The following is an 18,386-nucleotide window of genomic DNA, read 5'->3' as shown; positions in this document are numbered from 1 at the left end:
TCTAGTAAAGTGATGACAAAAACAATAACAACAACCCCACTGTTCTTAAGCTTTTTCTCATTCTTTCTCTATATTCTATTGGTCTTCTTTGTGAGTTGCTGCTACTCTAAAGCTATCTAAATTTCTTACTCCTGTGACCGTCCACTGCTGGCTGCTCTTACACTTGTGCCTTTTGTCTCTCTGTAATCTCATCTATCCTCAAGGTTTTTTCTAGTGCCTATATTCTAACAACTCAATATATATACATATATATATATTCATTTTTCCTACATTTTCCATAGGAAGACCATGATTTCCTCTAGGCACTTAGTATTTTTCATAGAAAAGACAAAAAAGTACAGAGTGATCATTTGTTTGTTTCTGTGATAGATGCATGTTTTATTTAATTATATACTTACAATAATTCTGTGAGATATCTGTTATTGTCCATTTTTTATAAGAGAAAACAGAAGCAAAAAAGGGAACTAAATTGTCTCAGTCATGAAGGTAGTAAGTGGCGTATCTAATCTGTATTAGTTCATAAATAATGCAGACTGCACCATATTATCATATCAGTTTCCAAAAAAATGTCCAAAAAGAACACATCGTTGCCCACTCAAGGTATGTTTCTGATTTTGTACACATTATCTCATTAACAGAGTTGCTATATTCCCAGATACCAAATTAAAAAAAAAAAAACCTGATAGTCATTTTATTTATTTGTTTGTTTGTTTGTTTACTTTGAGAGAGAGCACGAGCTAGGGGGGTGGGGCAGAGAGAATGGGAGCGAGAGTATCCCAAGCACGCCCTACCCCGCAAACCATGAGATGATCTGAGCTGAGATCAAGAGTCAGATGCTTAACTGGGCCCCCAGATAGTCCTTTTAGACTGTGTTCCCTTCCTCATTCCTTATATTCAATCAAACAATGTGTCTTACTATAATGATTAGTGGTGTATAGTGTTTTAAATCTGCCTCAACTTATCTTTCCCATTTCCTTAAGTCAGGCTCTCCTTGTGTTTAAAATAGGTATTGCAGTAACCTTGAAAACATTCTTGACTCCTCAGATCTTCCTCCAAGAAGACACCAAAATGATTTATATAAAGTGAAAATCAGATCATGCAATTCCCTTTTAAAGAATATTTTAGCAGACCTTCCATTACTGTAAGGTAAAAACCACACTCTATACCATGCTATCTTGTTTACACCATGACATAGCTTTTTCTTATTTTTCTTTATCTCCATTTCTGTTCCCATAATATTTGTTTACACAATATTTAGTTCCTTTTACTACTAACTACACACACAATGGCATACATCTTTTTATATTTTACTCCTTCTTTTATTCAATAAATATTTACTGTGCATCTACTAAATGCTAGGCATATCTCATGCTTGAAATAGATCAGCAATTATAACTAACTAAGATGACTACCTTCATGGACCTTATAGTGCAGCCATGAGACATAGACAATAAACCCCTAAGTGGTATCTTAATGTTTTACAATCCTAAGACAAAGCATGTCCTGAGTGATTAATAATGTTCCTTGGGAACTATGCCTGGAAGTCTTAGATCTTTCTGATATTCGCCTGTGTTGTCGTGTGTGTGTGTGTGTGTGTGTGTGTGTGTGTGTGTGACTCTTTTGAATTATATGGCCCTGAGGAGCGCTGCATGGAGTATAAAAGAGATTGGAGTCAAGGATCGCTCTCAGCGATTAGAAGACAGGGGAAACTGTTCTGAACTGAAAACTATGCCTGATAGCAGTTCTGTAGATCAGGCCTCATTGCTTCCTTGTGGATTTCAGTATTATCAAGACTGTGAGCAGGGAGATAATATTTTAGAAAAGTTAATATTTTAGAAAAGTAGAGGTGGTTAAGACTGTCATCATAGAAGCATAGCTGAAGTTTGTGAACCCATTTATTCAAAGCCTACCCAGAAGAGAAGCAACCATGTACACTTAGGCTCTGGGAATGGAGATCTTGAGAGTTAGTCACTAGCTCAAATCAAGTCAACATCTGGTTTCTCTAGTTCGGAAGCCACATGAGGTTAGTGTATCCTCTAACCTTACCTTTGCTAGATCCTTCTGGTACTCGTGGAATGTCCTTAAAATCTAGCCAGCCTCCTGAGACATGGAAAAAGGAAGTTCTCATTCAAATAAAGGAGGTTCTTGACTAAAAACTGATATACCCAGGCCCTTCTCCCAGGGAATCAGAGACTTGAAGCTGTCTCAAAGTAGACCCAGGTACCTAGAATCCTAGACCTTATAATGGGCAAAAGTCTTTTGAAAATTCCTATCTATGTCTTCCTAAAGGCCATATCCATGTTTGTCATATTTACTCCACAGAGAAATACATGTAGGAAAATTACCATTTATGCTGGTTCCAGGCTTGGTTACCACCTTTGAAAATCAAAGGCTATGAAAAATGGTCTTAACTTGTGAAAAGCTTTTAATATATTTGATGCATTAAAAAAAACAATAGAGGCAGAAGTAAGAAATGTTAAATATTACAATATTGGGGGGGAAAGTATAATAAACTCCTGTGTGCCTACCACCCAGCTTTAGCAATTGGCAGACTTGTTACATACATGATTCAGTGCATTTCCTCTCCCTCCATTCTACTATTTTGAAGACAATCGTTGATTCTATATTATTTTGTCCTTAAATATCTCAGTATGTACTATCAATAGCAGGATTATTTTTTCAGATCTAAACACAAAAGTTGACTTTAAACATTAAGACATAAAATGACTTATAATAAAGTTGTAATCAGTCAATTATTAAGATGAGATCCAAATTCCCTCAGTTACCTCATAATTGTATTTTCAAAGATGGTTTCTTCGAACAATATTGTTTGGAGAATATCCAAACCAAGTCCATTTTATTTAGAGTTTTACTGATATGTTTTTCATCTCTTCCTCTGTCATGTATGCATTTTTTCCTCTTTTCTTGCAACTTAATTAAAAAACCTGGTTGTCCCAAACTCTGGATTTTCCTGTTTGCATTTGTAGGGCCTTGTTTAAAAGTATTTTCCTCTCATCTTGTATTTTATTTAAAATGGAAGTTAGCTCTAGAGGCTTGATTTGATTCAAGCTTGACTTTTTTGGCTAAAAAATAAATCATAGTTTGTGATGTGTACTGTTATTAAACAAAATACAATATGTCTTCTTTTAGTCTGTGTGTGTGATATGAACCTCTATTCTACGATGTTAGCTACTACTTAGATCCATTCCATTAGGGAAATACAGAATGTCACTATTTTCAGTCTATTCTATTTTCATCTTTCTCCATTTATTAGCTAAAATAATTCTATGAAAAGAAACACAAAAATTTGTTTATCCTAAGGTATTGTTAGTATAGGAAAAGCAATAATTTTTTTTGAAGGTGTTCCATTTTCCCCTTGCAGTTTATTGGGGATACATGGATGTTAATATCTTTGTGTTTTGATTCATTGTAATTATTATTCACATTAATGCGTACATTGTCCCATTTTGTTAGTGTCAGCCTTCTCAAGTTGGTCCCTGATTCCTTCTGACATTACCTCATCTACTTTTAATTGTTTGTTGGTTTATTTATTTGTTTGGTTTTGCTTTCTGGCTTGATAGTATAGTCTAGGCTCATTTCTATTACCTTATGCAGATCAGGAACAGTCACATTTCCAAGTGTTCTTAATTCTTTCTATGGAAAATGATGTTTAAAAGCTATCCTCTGGGCTGCATGATTATATGTTGCTACTGAGTCAGTCATCGTTTTCAGGTATTTACATTTACTGAGCCGGGGAACATACTTATTTTTAAGAGATAAGGCCAATATATTAGAAGTATAGAGAGGTGCTGAGGTGGTTCAGTCAACTGAGCGCCTGACTTTGGCTCAGGTCATGACGTCATGAGTGAGTGAGTTTGAGCCCTGTATCAGGCTCTGTGCTGTCAACTCAGAGCCTGTTTTGGACTCTGTGTGTCTCTGTCAGCCTCATTCCTGGCTCATGCTCTCTCTCTCTCTCTCTCTTTCTCTCTCTCTCTCTCAAAAATAAACTTTAAAAAAGTATAGAGCTTTGCTTCATTTTAAAAATTTTATATTTGTATCTTTTTTCTCTGATCCTGAAAATCTTGGATCTTAATTCCATTACAGTTTGCTGTAAACATACACTACCATATATGTATGCCTATGTAAGTGTATGTAAAACATATTCATAAAATATGATTACCATGATGAGATAACTGGGATGTGTTCTATCTACTACCTAAAACCATTTTTAAAACCAAGGTTATATGTGAAACAATTTTTTTTAAAATCAGATACAATATGTTACTTTCAGGTGGTGCAGGAGGGTGATCCTTGGGAGCAGGAAAACACAAAGACCGAGAGCAATGATCTCCCTAGTCTACCGTGTGGACAGCAGAGCAGAGAGAGTGAACCCAAAGAGGCTGGCAGTGTCGCTGAAGAGAGGAAGCAGCATGCAAGATTTGACGAGCCCAGATGGCTAGCATTCATAGGGCAGGATGCCAGAGCGAGGAGAGATGCCAAAGATCTGAAGAGGGTTCTTCTAAAGCCTAACTAAACATTGTCCAGCATTTGTGCTTAAGGACTCTTTCAGAGTCAGAGGAAAAGAATCACTGGTAAAGGGCACATGGAACAATTTCCTGAACTTACAAGAGTCTCATTAGCCAGAGTGCAAAGAACTCCTGACACATTAGTAAAGCCTCCAGAGGATGCTGTCTTAGTAGAGGGGACTTTATTTTACAATAACGACTGATTTTGATCTGGTAAAATAGCTTAAAAGGAAGACTAGGAAGATTATACTTCTTTTATCCCAAGTAACTTTATCACCCTCAGGAGTAATCCAGAAACAATAGAAGAGAAGAGAAGAGAAGAGAAGAGAAGAGAAGAGAAGAGAGGGGAGGGGAGGGGAGGGGAAGAGAAGAGAAATAATCATATTAATAGACAAGGATATTAATACAGTTATTATAAATATACTCGTGCTTCAAAAACTAGAGAAAAGTAGGATCATGATAAACAGAGTTTAAATACGTAAAAAACACTCAAATGGAACTTCTAGAGATTAAGCCCTAGGTCATCTGAGTGGCTCAGTCAGTTGGGCATCTGACTCCTGATTTCAGCTCAGGTCATCATCCTAGGGTCATGAGATAAAGCCCCGCATTAGGCTCCATGCTGAGTATGGAGCCTGCTTAAGATTCTCTCTCTTTCCTCTTTGCCCGTCTTCCCTACTCATGCTCGCTCTCTTTCTCTCTCTCTAAATTTTTTTTTTTGAAAATAACAATGACAGCAACAACAAAAAACTTAAAATATCTTAGAGTAAAAATATTCTAGCTAAGATTGACAGCATACGCAACACATAGAAAAGATTAGTGGGGCTCCTGGGTGGCTCAGTCAGTTAAGCACTTGACTTTGGGCTCAGGTCGTGATCTCATGGTTCCTGGGTTTGAGCCTGTGTCTGGCTCTGTGCTGACAGCTTGGAGCCCAGAACCTGCTTCAGATTATGTCGCACTCTTTCTGCTCCTCCCCTACTTATTCTCTCTCTTTCTCAAAAATAAACATTAAAAATTTTAAGAAAAAAACAAAAGATTAGTGAACTAAATATACACAAAGGAAATGATCCAAAATAAAATAAGAGAAAAAAGACTAAAAAAAAAAAGAAAGAAAGAAAAAGAAAAACAGAACAGAGCATCAATGAATTTTGAATCTATATCAAGTGGACTAACATATATGTAATTGAAAATTTAGGAAGCAATAGAGTTTGTGGGTGGCAATTTTTGTTTTTTTGTTTTTGTTTTCTTAAATGATTTTTAAAATTTATTTCTGAGAGAGAGAGAGCACATGAGCAGGGGAGGGTCAGAGAGAGAGGGAGATACAGAATCTGAAGCAGGCTCCAGGCTCTGAGCTGGCTGTCAGCACAGAGCCTGATGCAGGGCTCGAACCCACGAACCATGAGATCATGATTTGAGCTGAAGTGAAACGCCCAAATGACTGAGCCACCCAGGTGCCCCTTTTATTTATTTTTAATGGTTTTTTATTGGGGGGGCAATATTTGAATGTTGTGTCTACGACATCCCTATTCCAATTTGATTACACTGGAAATAATTTTCTTATGTGCTATTTTGCTGCCAACTCTATACCAGGTTTGGTTTGCTTTTGATTTTAAAAACTTTATTTTAAACTTGATATAAATCTGTTTTAAAATTTTATATAAAATTTTCATAATTCCAATGTTAAATCTTTGAAACAAGGTATTTTCTGAGAAATCTATCTTCTATCCCTGTTCCTTCCAACTGGCTTCCTCCTTTCCTAACAACAATCTTTTAAAAATGTTATAATTTGGGGCGCCCGGGTGGCTTNCTAGAAATAAATAAATAAAACATTTAAAAAAAATAAAAATAAAAATGTTATAATTTATTATTTCAATTATTATAATATAAGCAAATATGTGTGGAGGGTGTGTGTGTGTCTGTGTGTTTCTGTATACATGTGTGTATCCTCGGAGAAGCATATAGATATACAATTCTTTTGTATCTGTTTTTTATAAGCAATACTATGGACTTTTTTCTTACCTTGGTTTTTCTTTCTTTTTTTGAAAAATGTTCATTTATTTATTTTGAGAGAGAAGAATGCAAGCAGAGGAAAGGCAGAGGGAAGGGCAGAGAGAGAGAGAGAGAGAGAGAGAGAGAGAGATTCACAAGCAGGCTCTGTGTTGCCAGTGCAGAGCCCAATGCTGGCCTCAATTCCAAAACTGAGAGCCAGGTGCTCAACTGACAGAGGCCAACCAGAAACTGACCACCACCACCCACCCCCCCGCACCTTGCTTTTACACTTAATAATTTATCCTGGGGAACATTCTATTTTATTTTATGGACAGAGCCTTCATTCCTTTTTATGGCTGCTTAGCTATATAGTATTCTGTTGTTTATCCTTAAACTAGTCTTCTGTGGCCAGGAATGTGGGTGATTTCTGTTTTTAGTTATTCTAACAGTGCTGCTATAATGAATAGCTGGAACATCTTTTTATATTTTTCTGATTATTTTTATTACTTGTTTCCTTCATTTCACTCTCTCTTTACTTAAAACAGCAAGAGTGTCAGTTAAATCAAGTAGCTCATAGGGAACCTACTATATACATCCATATCTGTGTGATATGCTTATAATTGATGAAATTAAATGAAGATTTTACGAGCTTTTATCCCCATAGAACTCTCATAACTTTAGCTATTACTGATCTTGGATACTTGCTGATTCATTTGATATTGTTTCAGGTAACAGATGATTTACCTTTTGGGAAAAACTCATGGACTCCGTTATCACATTGATTCTGTATTTTCACTTTGGTAGGTAGTAGTGTTCCTCATGTGAGAAAGATAACTAAGAGGGAGAGAGGAGGAAAGTATAGGGAGAAAGAGGGAGAAAAGAGAAATATATTTCTTAATTTAGATATACAACTTTAAAAGAATATGGGACTTTAAAAGTATTTCTCTATACTATAAATAAGCTAATATATGTAAAATGCTTTAAAATATTCAAAATGCTTTTACATATATTATGAATTTATTTGATTTATATAAAAATCTTTTTATCTTTTGGGACGTTTGCGTGGCTCAGTCAGTTAAGTGTCCGACTCTTGGTTTTGGCTCAGGTCATGATCTCATGATTTGTGGGTTGAACCCCATGTCAGGGGATTAATTAAACATTTCATTATATCCCAGTTTGGGGAATTAACATTGGGAAAAAACTCAACAGAAATAAAAATCAAAATTTATTGTAATATTTCTTAGTTCTGTGCCTTTGATAATAAGGGCAACACAAATGGGAAAAAAGTCTAAGTGTCATTCAAGATAGTTTATTAATTACATGCCAACATGATATGATATACATGGATAATGGTGACTATCTAGTTTTCTGTGAATCCCCCTGTCCCCCATCACTGACCCTAGCAGAGAGCCTTCTAAGAACAGTGCCATGCTTGATGTGAACATTCCACACTTTTCCTTGTCCTTTTAGGAGTGACGCTGATGGGCAGACAGAGGGGGAAAACTGAGAAGTATAATGATATTTATTACTGCCTACTCTGATTTTTCCGGAATGAGAAAAAAATACAAGTTAGAAGGGCCCAGAGACTCCTGGAGATGGCCAGCTCAAGTGAATGCTTTCATAGAGTCCTACAATTTTGCCCTCTTAAGCATTATAGCATGTGTGAGGCAACCACTTTTCTCTAAAGATTACTTCCCAGTCCTTTTCTAGTAGATTTCCCCTCTAATTATTACTCACTCCACTTGGATGTGATTTTTCCTCCTCATCATAAAAAGAATGCCATCGTGACAAGATGGCATCCTTTTTACTAAGACAATTCAGGAATGAGTGGGCCCAGTTTTGCCTGGATTCTGATTTTCTAATTTGTTGGGTCTGAGATGTTCTTGGCTCTCTTCACTTTTGAAGTTGAAAACATGACAGCCATTTCACACTTCTGTGTATATTCTGGTCTTGTTCTCTTTCGCTGCCTCTAAGCTTTGACTCATCTGGAATAGTTTGTTCTGAATTCCCTGTGTTAATTCCATTTATATGTACCCTCTAAACTTAATCCATGTTCTTCCCCCTGAGCAATGGAGTCCTCTCTTTAAATTCTTCTTCTAATTAATAAAATCTACTCAAAAATTAAAAATAACAAATATTATACATTTTGAAAACAATATATTCATTAAAGTAGAAGTTAATCAAGTGAATGGAACCTGTCATTTCAACTCCATAATCTACACTTATAAAGAAAGTCTAGAAGATGTCTGTTAAGTTAAAATTGTTTTCATATGTGGAATATGGGATTTTGTGTGAGTTTTAAAATATATACATTTATATTGTTTATAATTATTGTTTCAATTTTTAGAAACCCTTAAATGTACAACTAAAATAATAATACTGTGTGTGACATATATTTCTTTTTAAAAATATAAATACATCATGGACAAAATACTATAGAATTTTTAAAATTAGTAAATAGCATTTGAATGGAGTATATGCCTTTTAAAAGGCAATAGGGGCGCCTGGGTGGCTAAGTTGGTTAAGCATCCGACTTCGGCTCAGGTCATGATCTCATGGTTCTGGGTTTGAGCCCTGTGTCAGGCTCTGTGCTGACAGCTAGCTCAGAGCCTGGAGCCTCCTTCAGATTCTGTATCTCCCTCTCTCTCTCTGACCCTCCCCTGCTCACACTGTCTCTCTCTCTCTCAGAAATAAATAAAACATTAAAAAAATGTTTAAAAAGGCAATAAAAGATGACGATCTTATCATTCTAGGATCAGGCAATCATAAACCTGATTTTTAAAACAGAGTAGCATTCAAACAGATACGAAGAATCTGTAAGTTGAAGATAACCACAGGGAAGAAGATTGATTCCATATTCTCTTTACCTTTTCTTATTTCTTCCTTAGACAACCTCCCCCCTCCCCCCAACACACACACACACATAGAATCTCCCTACACCGTGTCTGCAAATTTCTCATTTCTCATTCCTGGAAAAGGAACTTATGCCCATGTTCTCAGTCCTTCTTCCTTTCTCTTGTCTGGAGAGAAATGACTTCTGTAAGTGGAGAGTGGGTGCCAGTCTGCCATCTATTAAAATGTTCTTTCCTTTTAAAGAAACGTATGAAAATTTCCTTTCTGCTTTATGTTATATGTTAAGCCTTTCCTTCATACTGAGTTTCTTCTTGTGGTTTAGGAAGCTTTGTAATATTGGTTGAAAGTGAAAAGGAATAGGACTGAGGAAAATAGGCCTTTAGTATGAAAATTTATGTTGTTGAACCGGGCTGTGTTTAAATGTTTATTGTAGCTATAGAAAGACACTTAAAATTCTTCTAGTGTTCTTGTTTTTTTTTTCCCGTGTCTTGCAGTTAGGTTTTCTTTCCCCTGGCACTGCTGCACACAGAGGGCCTGCACCTTGCGGCTCTCGCCTTCTCACAACTGGAGTCCACAGCTATTGTCCCCTCGCTTCCCCAAGTGGAGGAGGCGTCCTGTGATCTTGCGATGAAGTCTGGAGGTTGGCCTGTGTTTTGGAACTGGGGTCTTCCCAAGTCTTTCAGACTCTGTCTTCGGGATAACATTTTTCTCCCTGCTTATGACACTGGTTTCAGCCTTCCCTATCAATTTCCTTAAAGCCCTGTCCCCTGTTGACGATTTGTCTTCTCTTAGGTGAGGAAGGAAGGCTGAAGGACCTGAAGCGACAGAATCCTATTCCCCCTGCTAGGTAAGGTTTCTGAGTAAAGAGGTCCTTTGTTAAGGAGAAAACTGGAGGACTGATTCACAAAGGGTCCAAGAAACTCATTATTTTTCAATTTGTCCAGGTGCTTCTTATTGTAAGGATGTGAGTGATGATTTCTAAGATCTTTACAAGCAAGAAATTTGAGGCAGCTACATACTAGCTTTACCCAGAATCATTAATATTAATTTGCTTGGCTTTAATAGTATAAAAATAGAAGTTGAATTAAGGAATCCATTAACCTTAGGGGTACCTTGGTGGCTCCGATGGTTAAGCATCTGACTCTTGATTTTGGCTCAGGTCATGGTCTCCTGGATTCATGAGTGTGAGGCCCATATGGGGCTCTGTTCTGAGAGCATGGAGCCTGGTTGAGATTCTCCCTCCTCCTCTGCTCCTTCCCTGCTCATACTCTCTCTGTTTTCTTCCAAATAAATGAATAAATAAAAGAAATCCATTAACTTTACTAAGAAAAATATTGTCAAATACACTTAAATATAAAGGTGATTATTTTATATCACAGAGACCCTCTTCATATCATATTATTGACTATCTATTTGAGAAACTTGGGAAATTAATACATCCGTATTTCATCTCACTTTGTCAAATGCCTTCATAGTTTTTGTTTCTTCTGATGTGCCTTTCACTTTGACAGTAGTCTTAACTATTTTTTCTCTATCTCTTTCCTCATTTCTGCTACTGTGCTATTAATCTCCCTCTATAACTTATAATTTCTTCTTTGGACCTATTCCTGGAATTATTATGTGTTGTCAACTTCTTTGATTCTATGACAAAATAAGTATCTATATTCTTCCACAGTACTCTTAGGTAATTCTTCTTGTAATGTATGTACTTCACATGCCTGTGTTATCTGTCTCATTTTCTTTGGAGGAAAAATGCCAGTCTCTAAGCATAACTTCTCCCTTGATTTCTTTCAGATTATCTTTCATTGTTGAATGGTGCAAAGTATATATTTAAGGAAAACAGGGGCAGGAAGAGAGGGAGCGAGAGATCTAGCAATCTACACTGTTAACTTCAACTTGATGCATCTTACCTAATCTACCATGTCTTTCCCTGGGGAGAGTCTCTTCCAAAGCTTATGGCATTCAGGATATCAACATGGCTCATGGCAAAGTTCAGTTTCTCTTCATCATGTTCACTACCTGCCTTCTTCTATGACATTTATTCCTGCAACTTCCTTTGGCTGAAAGGTTAAATTATAGAAAAATAAATGGTTTGACAGAACAATGTAATTTTTCAACTTCAATTCTACTGCTGTTCTGAATTGTCACACAGGATCACTAGAGGGAAAATGCCTACTTTTGCCCCAGGCTACCCTTAGTGCTCTTCATTTTAATCAAAGAATCGATAGAGATATTCTTTCCTAACTACCAATCTTTTCCAAATAGTTTTTAAAAATGTTTTACTTATTTCTGAGAGAGAGAGAGAGAGAGAGAGAGAGAGAGAGAGAGAGAAAGAGAGACAGCATGAGTAGGGGAGGGTCAGAGAGAGAGGAAGACACAGAATCCGAAGCAGGCTCTGAGCTAGCTGTCAGCACATAGCCCGACGCGGGGGAAGCCACAGAACCATGAATTCGTAACCTGAGCCGAAGTCGGATGTTTAACCGACCGAGCCATTCAGGCGCCCCCTATCTACCAATCTTAATGTTAGAGAAAACTGCTTCCAGCTGGGATGACAGAGGGCTGTTGACCACCTTGCACATTCCTCTCAGCAACATTCCCAGGATCTGGTAAAATATCATTCATAGATGCTCATTGGAGTTATGCCCTTATTTTTTTTCTTGATGCTATTTTGATAAGTTAGAGGACTGAGAATACACTAGCAGGATAAACATGTCATTTTCTCATCTCAGAAATAATTTTAATTTACCAGTTAAATAATACTGCTAGGGAAAAAACAAAAACATAATGAATGCCATTCCTTTCATTTCTTCATTATATTAATGAATTTTCTGAATACCTATCAGTAGATTTTTGGTTCTGAATTGGGCTATGAAATATTTTAAGCAAATTTTGAGATTAATTTAATGTAGTTGTATCAGATTGGAAATGAGCAGTAAGAAGTTTTGGTGGTAGACTTTCATCTCTAGAACTTATTCTGTGTAGCCCTTTATGAAATTCTAGGATACTAGATCTCAACACAGGAGCAGATTTGCTACATGAGCAACTTCAAGGGCCTGCAAACTTGAATATAAATAAGCTCTCAGAGTAGTGGGGCTTTTCTACAATATTATCTCGAGAGCTATTGGAATTCCTTTTGCATTACTATTTCTATTTTTGTATATCCTCCCAGAAGAGTACATTTTAGCATGAGTTCTAGAATAGAATAAAAAAAGTTTCTTTCCGAGATAAATATTTGTATAGACTACATGTATAGGTCCTGGCTAATAGATAAGAAGGATCATATATTTTATTACTAATTTCCTTTATTATTATAAATTTTAAGCAGTTGATGAAAGAAGCAAACAGCTTTTTTTTTGTTCCAGAATATAAATGTAAAAATAGCATTACTGTTACAAGTGCAAATAACATATTTCCTTATAAGTGCTTCCTTTATAGACACAAGTTTGTTCCAATTCTTTTGAGATCCAGTGTGTATATTGCATTTTGGTTGTCTAAACACTCCCTGAATACACGTGTGCAAATGTAATGAATATTAATAATTTTTCCGTATCTACACCGAAGAAAAGCCAGCCAGTTTTTTATGTAATTAGAATCTCACAATATGTTTACTGCTTTTTGTTATTACTTTGCTTATCTGAAAAAAGTGCCTAAGGCCATTTTTTACTGTTAACTGAATATTGTGTAATATCACAGCAATTTCCTATAAAATTTCAAGTGACAGAGTCAGATGGCTAACACAGTGAATCAGAACACAGAAAATAAATTTAAATTCCATTAACTCTTGAAAACTCTGGAGCTCCAGCTTTCTACAATAAGAAAAATAATTGAGAAATTTTTATGTGTAAGTAAAACATTGTAAATTATCATGTGAAGTGCTTTTAATACAGTAAATATCACATGTACTATAGATAGATATATGTATAAAAACTTTAATACATTGCTTCTATTGTGTTAGGATGCACATAAGGCTCTAGTGTAAAACTATGGAAAAAGTAGCTGGCCTTGCAACTACTACTTAGACTAAAATACTGGAGGTACAGCATAATAGACAATTTCCTTAAAGCACCAGATCACAAATGTATGAGTTTCCAGTTGTACGTACATTTAGTTAAACTTTGGCACTAGGAGTCAGGGTACCTTGTCACATAGCACTTAATCACATTATGAAACTGTGATGTGTTGGGGCACTTGGGTGACTCAGTCAATTAAACATCTGGCTCTTGATTTCGGCTCAGATCATGATCACCCAGTGTGTGAGTTCAATCCCTATATCAGACTCTGCACTGACAGTACAAAACTTGCTGAGAATTCTCTCTCTCTCTCTCTCTCTCTCTCTCTCTGCCCCTCCCCTGCTTGTGCGCTCTCTCTCATTCTCGAAATAAATAAATTTAAAAAAAAGAAAGTGTGATGTGTCAAAACTCTCAAATACCAGCATGTAACAACTTTGTCAACTAGTCAATTAAATACCGTACAGCCTGCTTCAGCTTTGAAATTAAAAAGAAGAAGAAGAAGAAGAAGAAGAAGAAGAAGCAGCAGCAGCAGCAGAAGTAGCAGCTAGCCTTCCTTATTTCTGGTTCAAACCCAAACGGATAACAAACTTAAAAAAGATCACACCTGGCATACAGTAACACTTTTAAAGAATGTCAGTTGAACACGGGAAGGGCCAAAAAATGTGGTTATAGAGATCCAGATATAATGATACCCATGTGAAATCAACTTGTAATTAATGGTAGCAAACAAAGCCAAAGAATTAGTTGTCTTATTCTTCAAGAAATGATACAAATACCCTAAGGGTAATATAAGATTCTTTCATCCACAGTGGATGAACATTCTTCCAATGTGTCTGAACGATCTCAGGTGTGTGTCTCCTTAAACTAGGATACAGTGTCACAGGCAACTGTGAGGACTCCAGCACACCACCCTCATAAAATCAGGTGCAATTTTACTTTCATTCTTGCCATAAATTTATGGATCTCGAACCCTTTATACAAACATTTGCTTGGGAATACTTACAACTTCCACACTCTTGAAGAATAGGATGCACATTCTTTTCCTATTTCTTTTCCAGGAAGATAATATGGTAGGCTTTTCAAGGTAACAAATTACCGTCCTCAGAAAATCATGGTTTTACATGTCAAAAATCATCATTTTACCTACAACCCTATTCTAAAGCTTATTCGTTTTCGCCAGCAGGGTCTTCTGAGATAGCTGAGGTGTCTTGCTGTTTCTTCCAGAAACACTCATCAGAATTGTGAGCTCAATGAATGGTTGGTTTTTTAAGTCACTAAGTTTTCTGTTATTTTGTTACTCTGCGATAGATAACAAGCCATTTGAAGCTCTCTGTTAATTATGCCCTTCACATGTATTATTTAATTGATCATCACAGTAATCCCGTTGTATTACATAGGACTACATTGCTTACCTAAGATCCCATAGTTGGTAATTGATAGTGTGGAAACCTCATCTCAGTTACAATCCTACTAAGTTACCACAGTTACAGGTACAAAGTTCATATTCATGTCAGAGTATAAAGAAGGATTTAAAAAAGGGGCCATCTAGGTGGTTCAGTCTGTTAAGCATCCAACTCTTGATTTCAGCTCAGATCATGACCTCACAGTCACGAGGTCAGGCCCTTAAGATCACTGTCCCTCTCCCTCTTCCCCTTTCCTGCTCTTGTGCTTGCTCTTTCTCTCAAAAAATTAAAAAAAAAAGAAGGATAAAAGGCGTTAGCATGGCGAAGCCATGGGTATATGTGGGTAAAAGAGCTGTAAAAAATAATTGTTAACTTTTTTAAACACAGCTTTCTTGAGATATAAGTCACATACTGTATAAATCACATATTTAAAGTATATAATTCTATGTTTTTATATATTCAATGATATATGCAACCATCACAATAGCCAATTTTAGATCATATTCATGACCAAAAAAGAAACCTCAAATCCTTAAACTACCATTCCCCTAACCCCTTAGGCTCTTTAGTCCTACAACAGCGCTCATCTGCTTTCAATCTCTACAGATGTAACTACTCCAGACATTTCATATAAATGGAATTATATGATATACGGTCTTTTGTCTCTGGATCATTTCAATAACATAATTTTTTTAATGTTTATTTATTTTTGAGAGAGAGAAAGAGACAGAGTGCAAGTGGGGGAGGGGCAGAGAGAGAGGGAGACACCGATTCAGAAGCAGGCTCCAGGCTCTGAGCCGTCAGCGCAGAGCCCGACGCGGGGCTCTAACTCACAAACTGTGAGATCATGACCTGAGCTGAAGTCAGATATTTAACAAACTTAGCCAACCAGGTGGCCCCAGTAGCATAATGTTTTTAAGGTTCATCATTATTATAATATGTATCAACACTTCATTGCTTCTGCATGGCTAAATAATATTCCATTATATGTATATAGCATATTCTGATTATCCATTCATCTGTTGATGGACGTTTTGACTACTGTTATTATTACTGCTATGAAGATTCCGGCACAAATTTTTGTTTGCACATCTGTTTCCAATTATTTTGGTTATACATCTAAGAATGGAATTCTGGATAATTGCTAATTCTGTGCTCAACTTTTCAAGGAACCACCAAATTGTTTTCTATACCTGCTACACCATTTTACATTCTCACCAGCAACCTACAAGGGTTTTAATTTCTTCACATCCTTGAAAATTAAAAGTGTGTGTGTACCCATTCTTTTTTTTTTAATGTTTTTTTTATTTATTTATTTCTAGGAGAGAGAGAGAGAGAGAGAGAGAGCGAGAGCGTGAGCAGGGGAGGGTCAGAGAGAGAGGGAGTCACAGACTGAAACAGGCTCCAGGCTCTGAGCTGGCAGTCAGCACAGAGCCAGACGCGGGGCTCGAACCCACGAACCGCGAGATCATGACCTAAGCGAAAGTCGGACGCTTAACCGACTAAGCCACCCAGGCGCCCCTGTGTGTACCGATTCTAATAGATGTAAAGAGGTGTCTCGTTGTGGCTTTGATTTACAACTCTCTAATGACTAATGATGTTAAATATCTTTTCATGTGGTTGTTGGCTACTTATATATCTTTTTTGGAAAGATATTTATTAAAATATAATACTCATTTTTATGTCAGTTGTGTCTCCTTTGTTTCTTTTTAAAAAATTTTTAGTGTTTATTTTGAGAGAAACAGACAGGGTGCGAGTGGTAGAGGGCATAGAGAAAGACACAGAATTCAAACCCAGCTCCAGGCTCTGATCCATCAGCACAGAGCCTGACATGGGGGTCTAACTCACCAACTGTGAGATCATGGCCTGAGCCTAAGTCAGACATTCAATAGACTGAGCCACCCAGGTGCCCCATGTCTCCTTTATTTCTGAGTTTTAAGAATATTTTACATATTCTGGATGCTAGACTCATCAGATGTATATTATTTGTAGATATTTTCCCTCATTCTCTGGCTTGTCTTCACTTTCTTGATAGTGGCCTTTGAGAGACAAAAGTTTTTAATTTTTATATTTTTTAAGTTTTGGCTCTTACATTTAAATCTTTGATTCATTTTGAGTTAATTTTTATAAGTGGTGTAACAGTCTGACTTCATTCTTTTGTATGTTGCTACTCAACTGGCTAATGATTAACTTTCATACTGAGTTTTTTTTTCCCCACAAAGTTTTGCACGTTACTTTTCACAAGCAAGTTGTAGGGATTACAGAAGATTCTATATTATTTTATATATGCATTCTTTTTTTCTTTAAAATTATTTTTTAATATTTATTTATTTTTGAGAGGGAGAGAGACAGAGTGTGAGCAGGGGAGGGGCAGAGGGAGAGGGAGACACAGAATCCAAAGCAGGATCTAGGCTCTGAGCTGTCAGCAGAGAGCCCGAATTCACAAACCACAAATTCAAGACCTGTTCTGAAATCACATGCTTAAGTGCCTAATTGACTGAGCCACCCAGGTGCCCCTATAAATGTATTCTTAATGTTTATCATGTTGCCTAGCAGATGAGAAAAATGTTTCATTCAAATAAGTGAAGTTAATAAATAAAACAATCAACATGAAGGAAGAATAATTTTTGTATATGTCATAATACCTTATGTCATGTGGAAAAATTAATTATATAGATATGTAAAAAACATAATAGTGGTATCTTTTCTTGTCAGTTTTTATGAATTATTTTAATAAAAGAGAAAATAATAGTGCTAAAATACAGATTCTCAGCCTTAAAAAAACATAGATTTATATTTTCTTTTTTTTAAGTTATTTATTTATTTTGAGAGAGACAGAGAGAGAGACAGACAGACAGCAGAGAGAAAGAGAAAAAGAATCCCAAGCAGGTCTCATGCTGTCAGTACAGGCCCCATGCAGGGCTCAAACTCACGAACACTGAGATCACGACCTGGGCTGAAACCAAGATCTGGACACTTAACCGCCTGAACCACCCCGGTGCCCCTAGATTTACATTTTCTTATAATTCTCAGAGAAGATTTACAGGTAATTAAGAATAGATATTCTATCTCTTTTATATATTAATAAAGTAATGGAAAAATTTGCCCAAAGTCTATAACAACAATAAAATATGTTAAAAAAATCAATCATCTCTCTTGACTCAAATCGTGTTCCTTTTGTGCCATCACAACTGCTTCTCCCTTGAATTAGATCTTTAAGCAATTTGTAGGCCCAGTTAAATAAATATGTTTGAAATTGATCTTTCCTACAAAGTTGGTGAAGTTTTCAGGTCAAATCAAATCAAAAGCCTTATTGTAGTACAGCAGTGTCAAATCTGAGTTGTTTTTCCCCCTTCTTTCTAGCTCTTCTTCTTAGTAGTCCAGTACCATTTGCTCATCACAAAATCATATTAACTGCTCTTTAGTATCCGACAAGTTAAGGTATTTCGGAAGGCAGTCATGAGTACTTGTTACAGGTGATTGATTGCTAGGAGCAGCAGATGGAGATGTTTTAAATCTTCAAAAGTAAGAGACAAGTATTTCAAAGAATTTAATAAAACTTAATGCTTAATTTTCCTTTCTCAATGATTATCTTCAAACAGAAGGGA

General features: G+C 36.3%; 1 protein-coding gene across 6 annotated transcripts in view; it reads right to left on the bottom strand.

Annotated features, from left to right (window-relative positions):
• The window catches only part of LOC144244695 (uncharacterized), an 87,942-nt gene that overhangs the window by 49,152 nt on the left and 20,404 nt on the right, over nucleotides 1–18,386 (bottom strand). For 4 of the 6 annotated variants that reach the window (XM_077780056.1, XM_077780054.1, XM_077780057.1 and 1 more), the window contains one exon: nucleotides 11,352–11,425. In XM_077780056.1, coding sequence (XP_077636182.1) covers nucleotides 11,358–11,425 — 68 coding nt within the window. In that variant the 3' untranslated portion in view covers nucleotides 11,352–11,357. Of the gene's footprint in view, nucleotides 1–7,256; nucleotides 7,347–11,351; nucleotides 11,426–18,386 lie in introns of those variants that run through there. The other 2 variants (XR_013339024.1, XR_013339025.1) reach the window with 1 other exon arrangement.

This window comes from Crocuta crocuta, unplaced genomic scaffold, assembly GCF_008692635.1.
Source record: "Crocuta crocuta isolate KB4526 unplaced genomic scaffold, BGI_CrCroc_1.0 scaffold147, whole genome shotgun sequence".
Taxonomy (NCBI): domain Eukaryota; kingdom Metazoa; phylum Chordata; class Mammalia; order Carnivora; family Hyaenidae; genus Crocuta; species Crocuta crocuta.
Note: the sequence above shows the minus strand (reverse complement) of the source record. Positions and strands in the feature narration are given on the sequence as shown.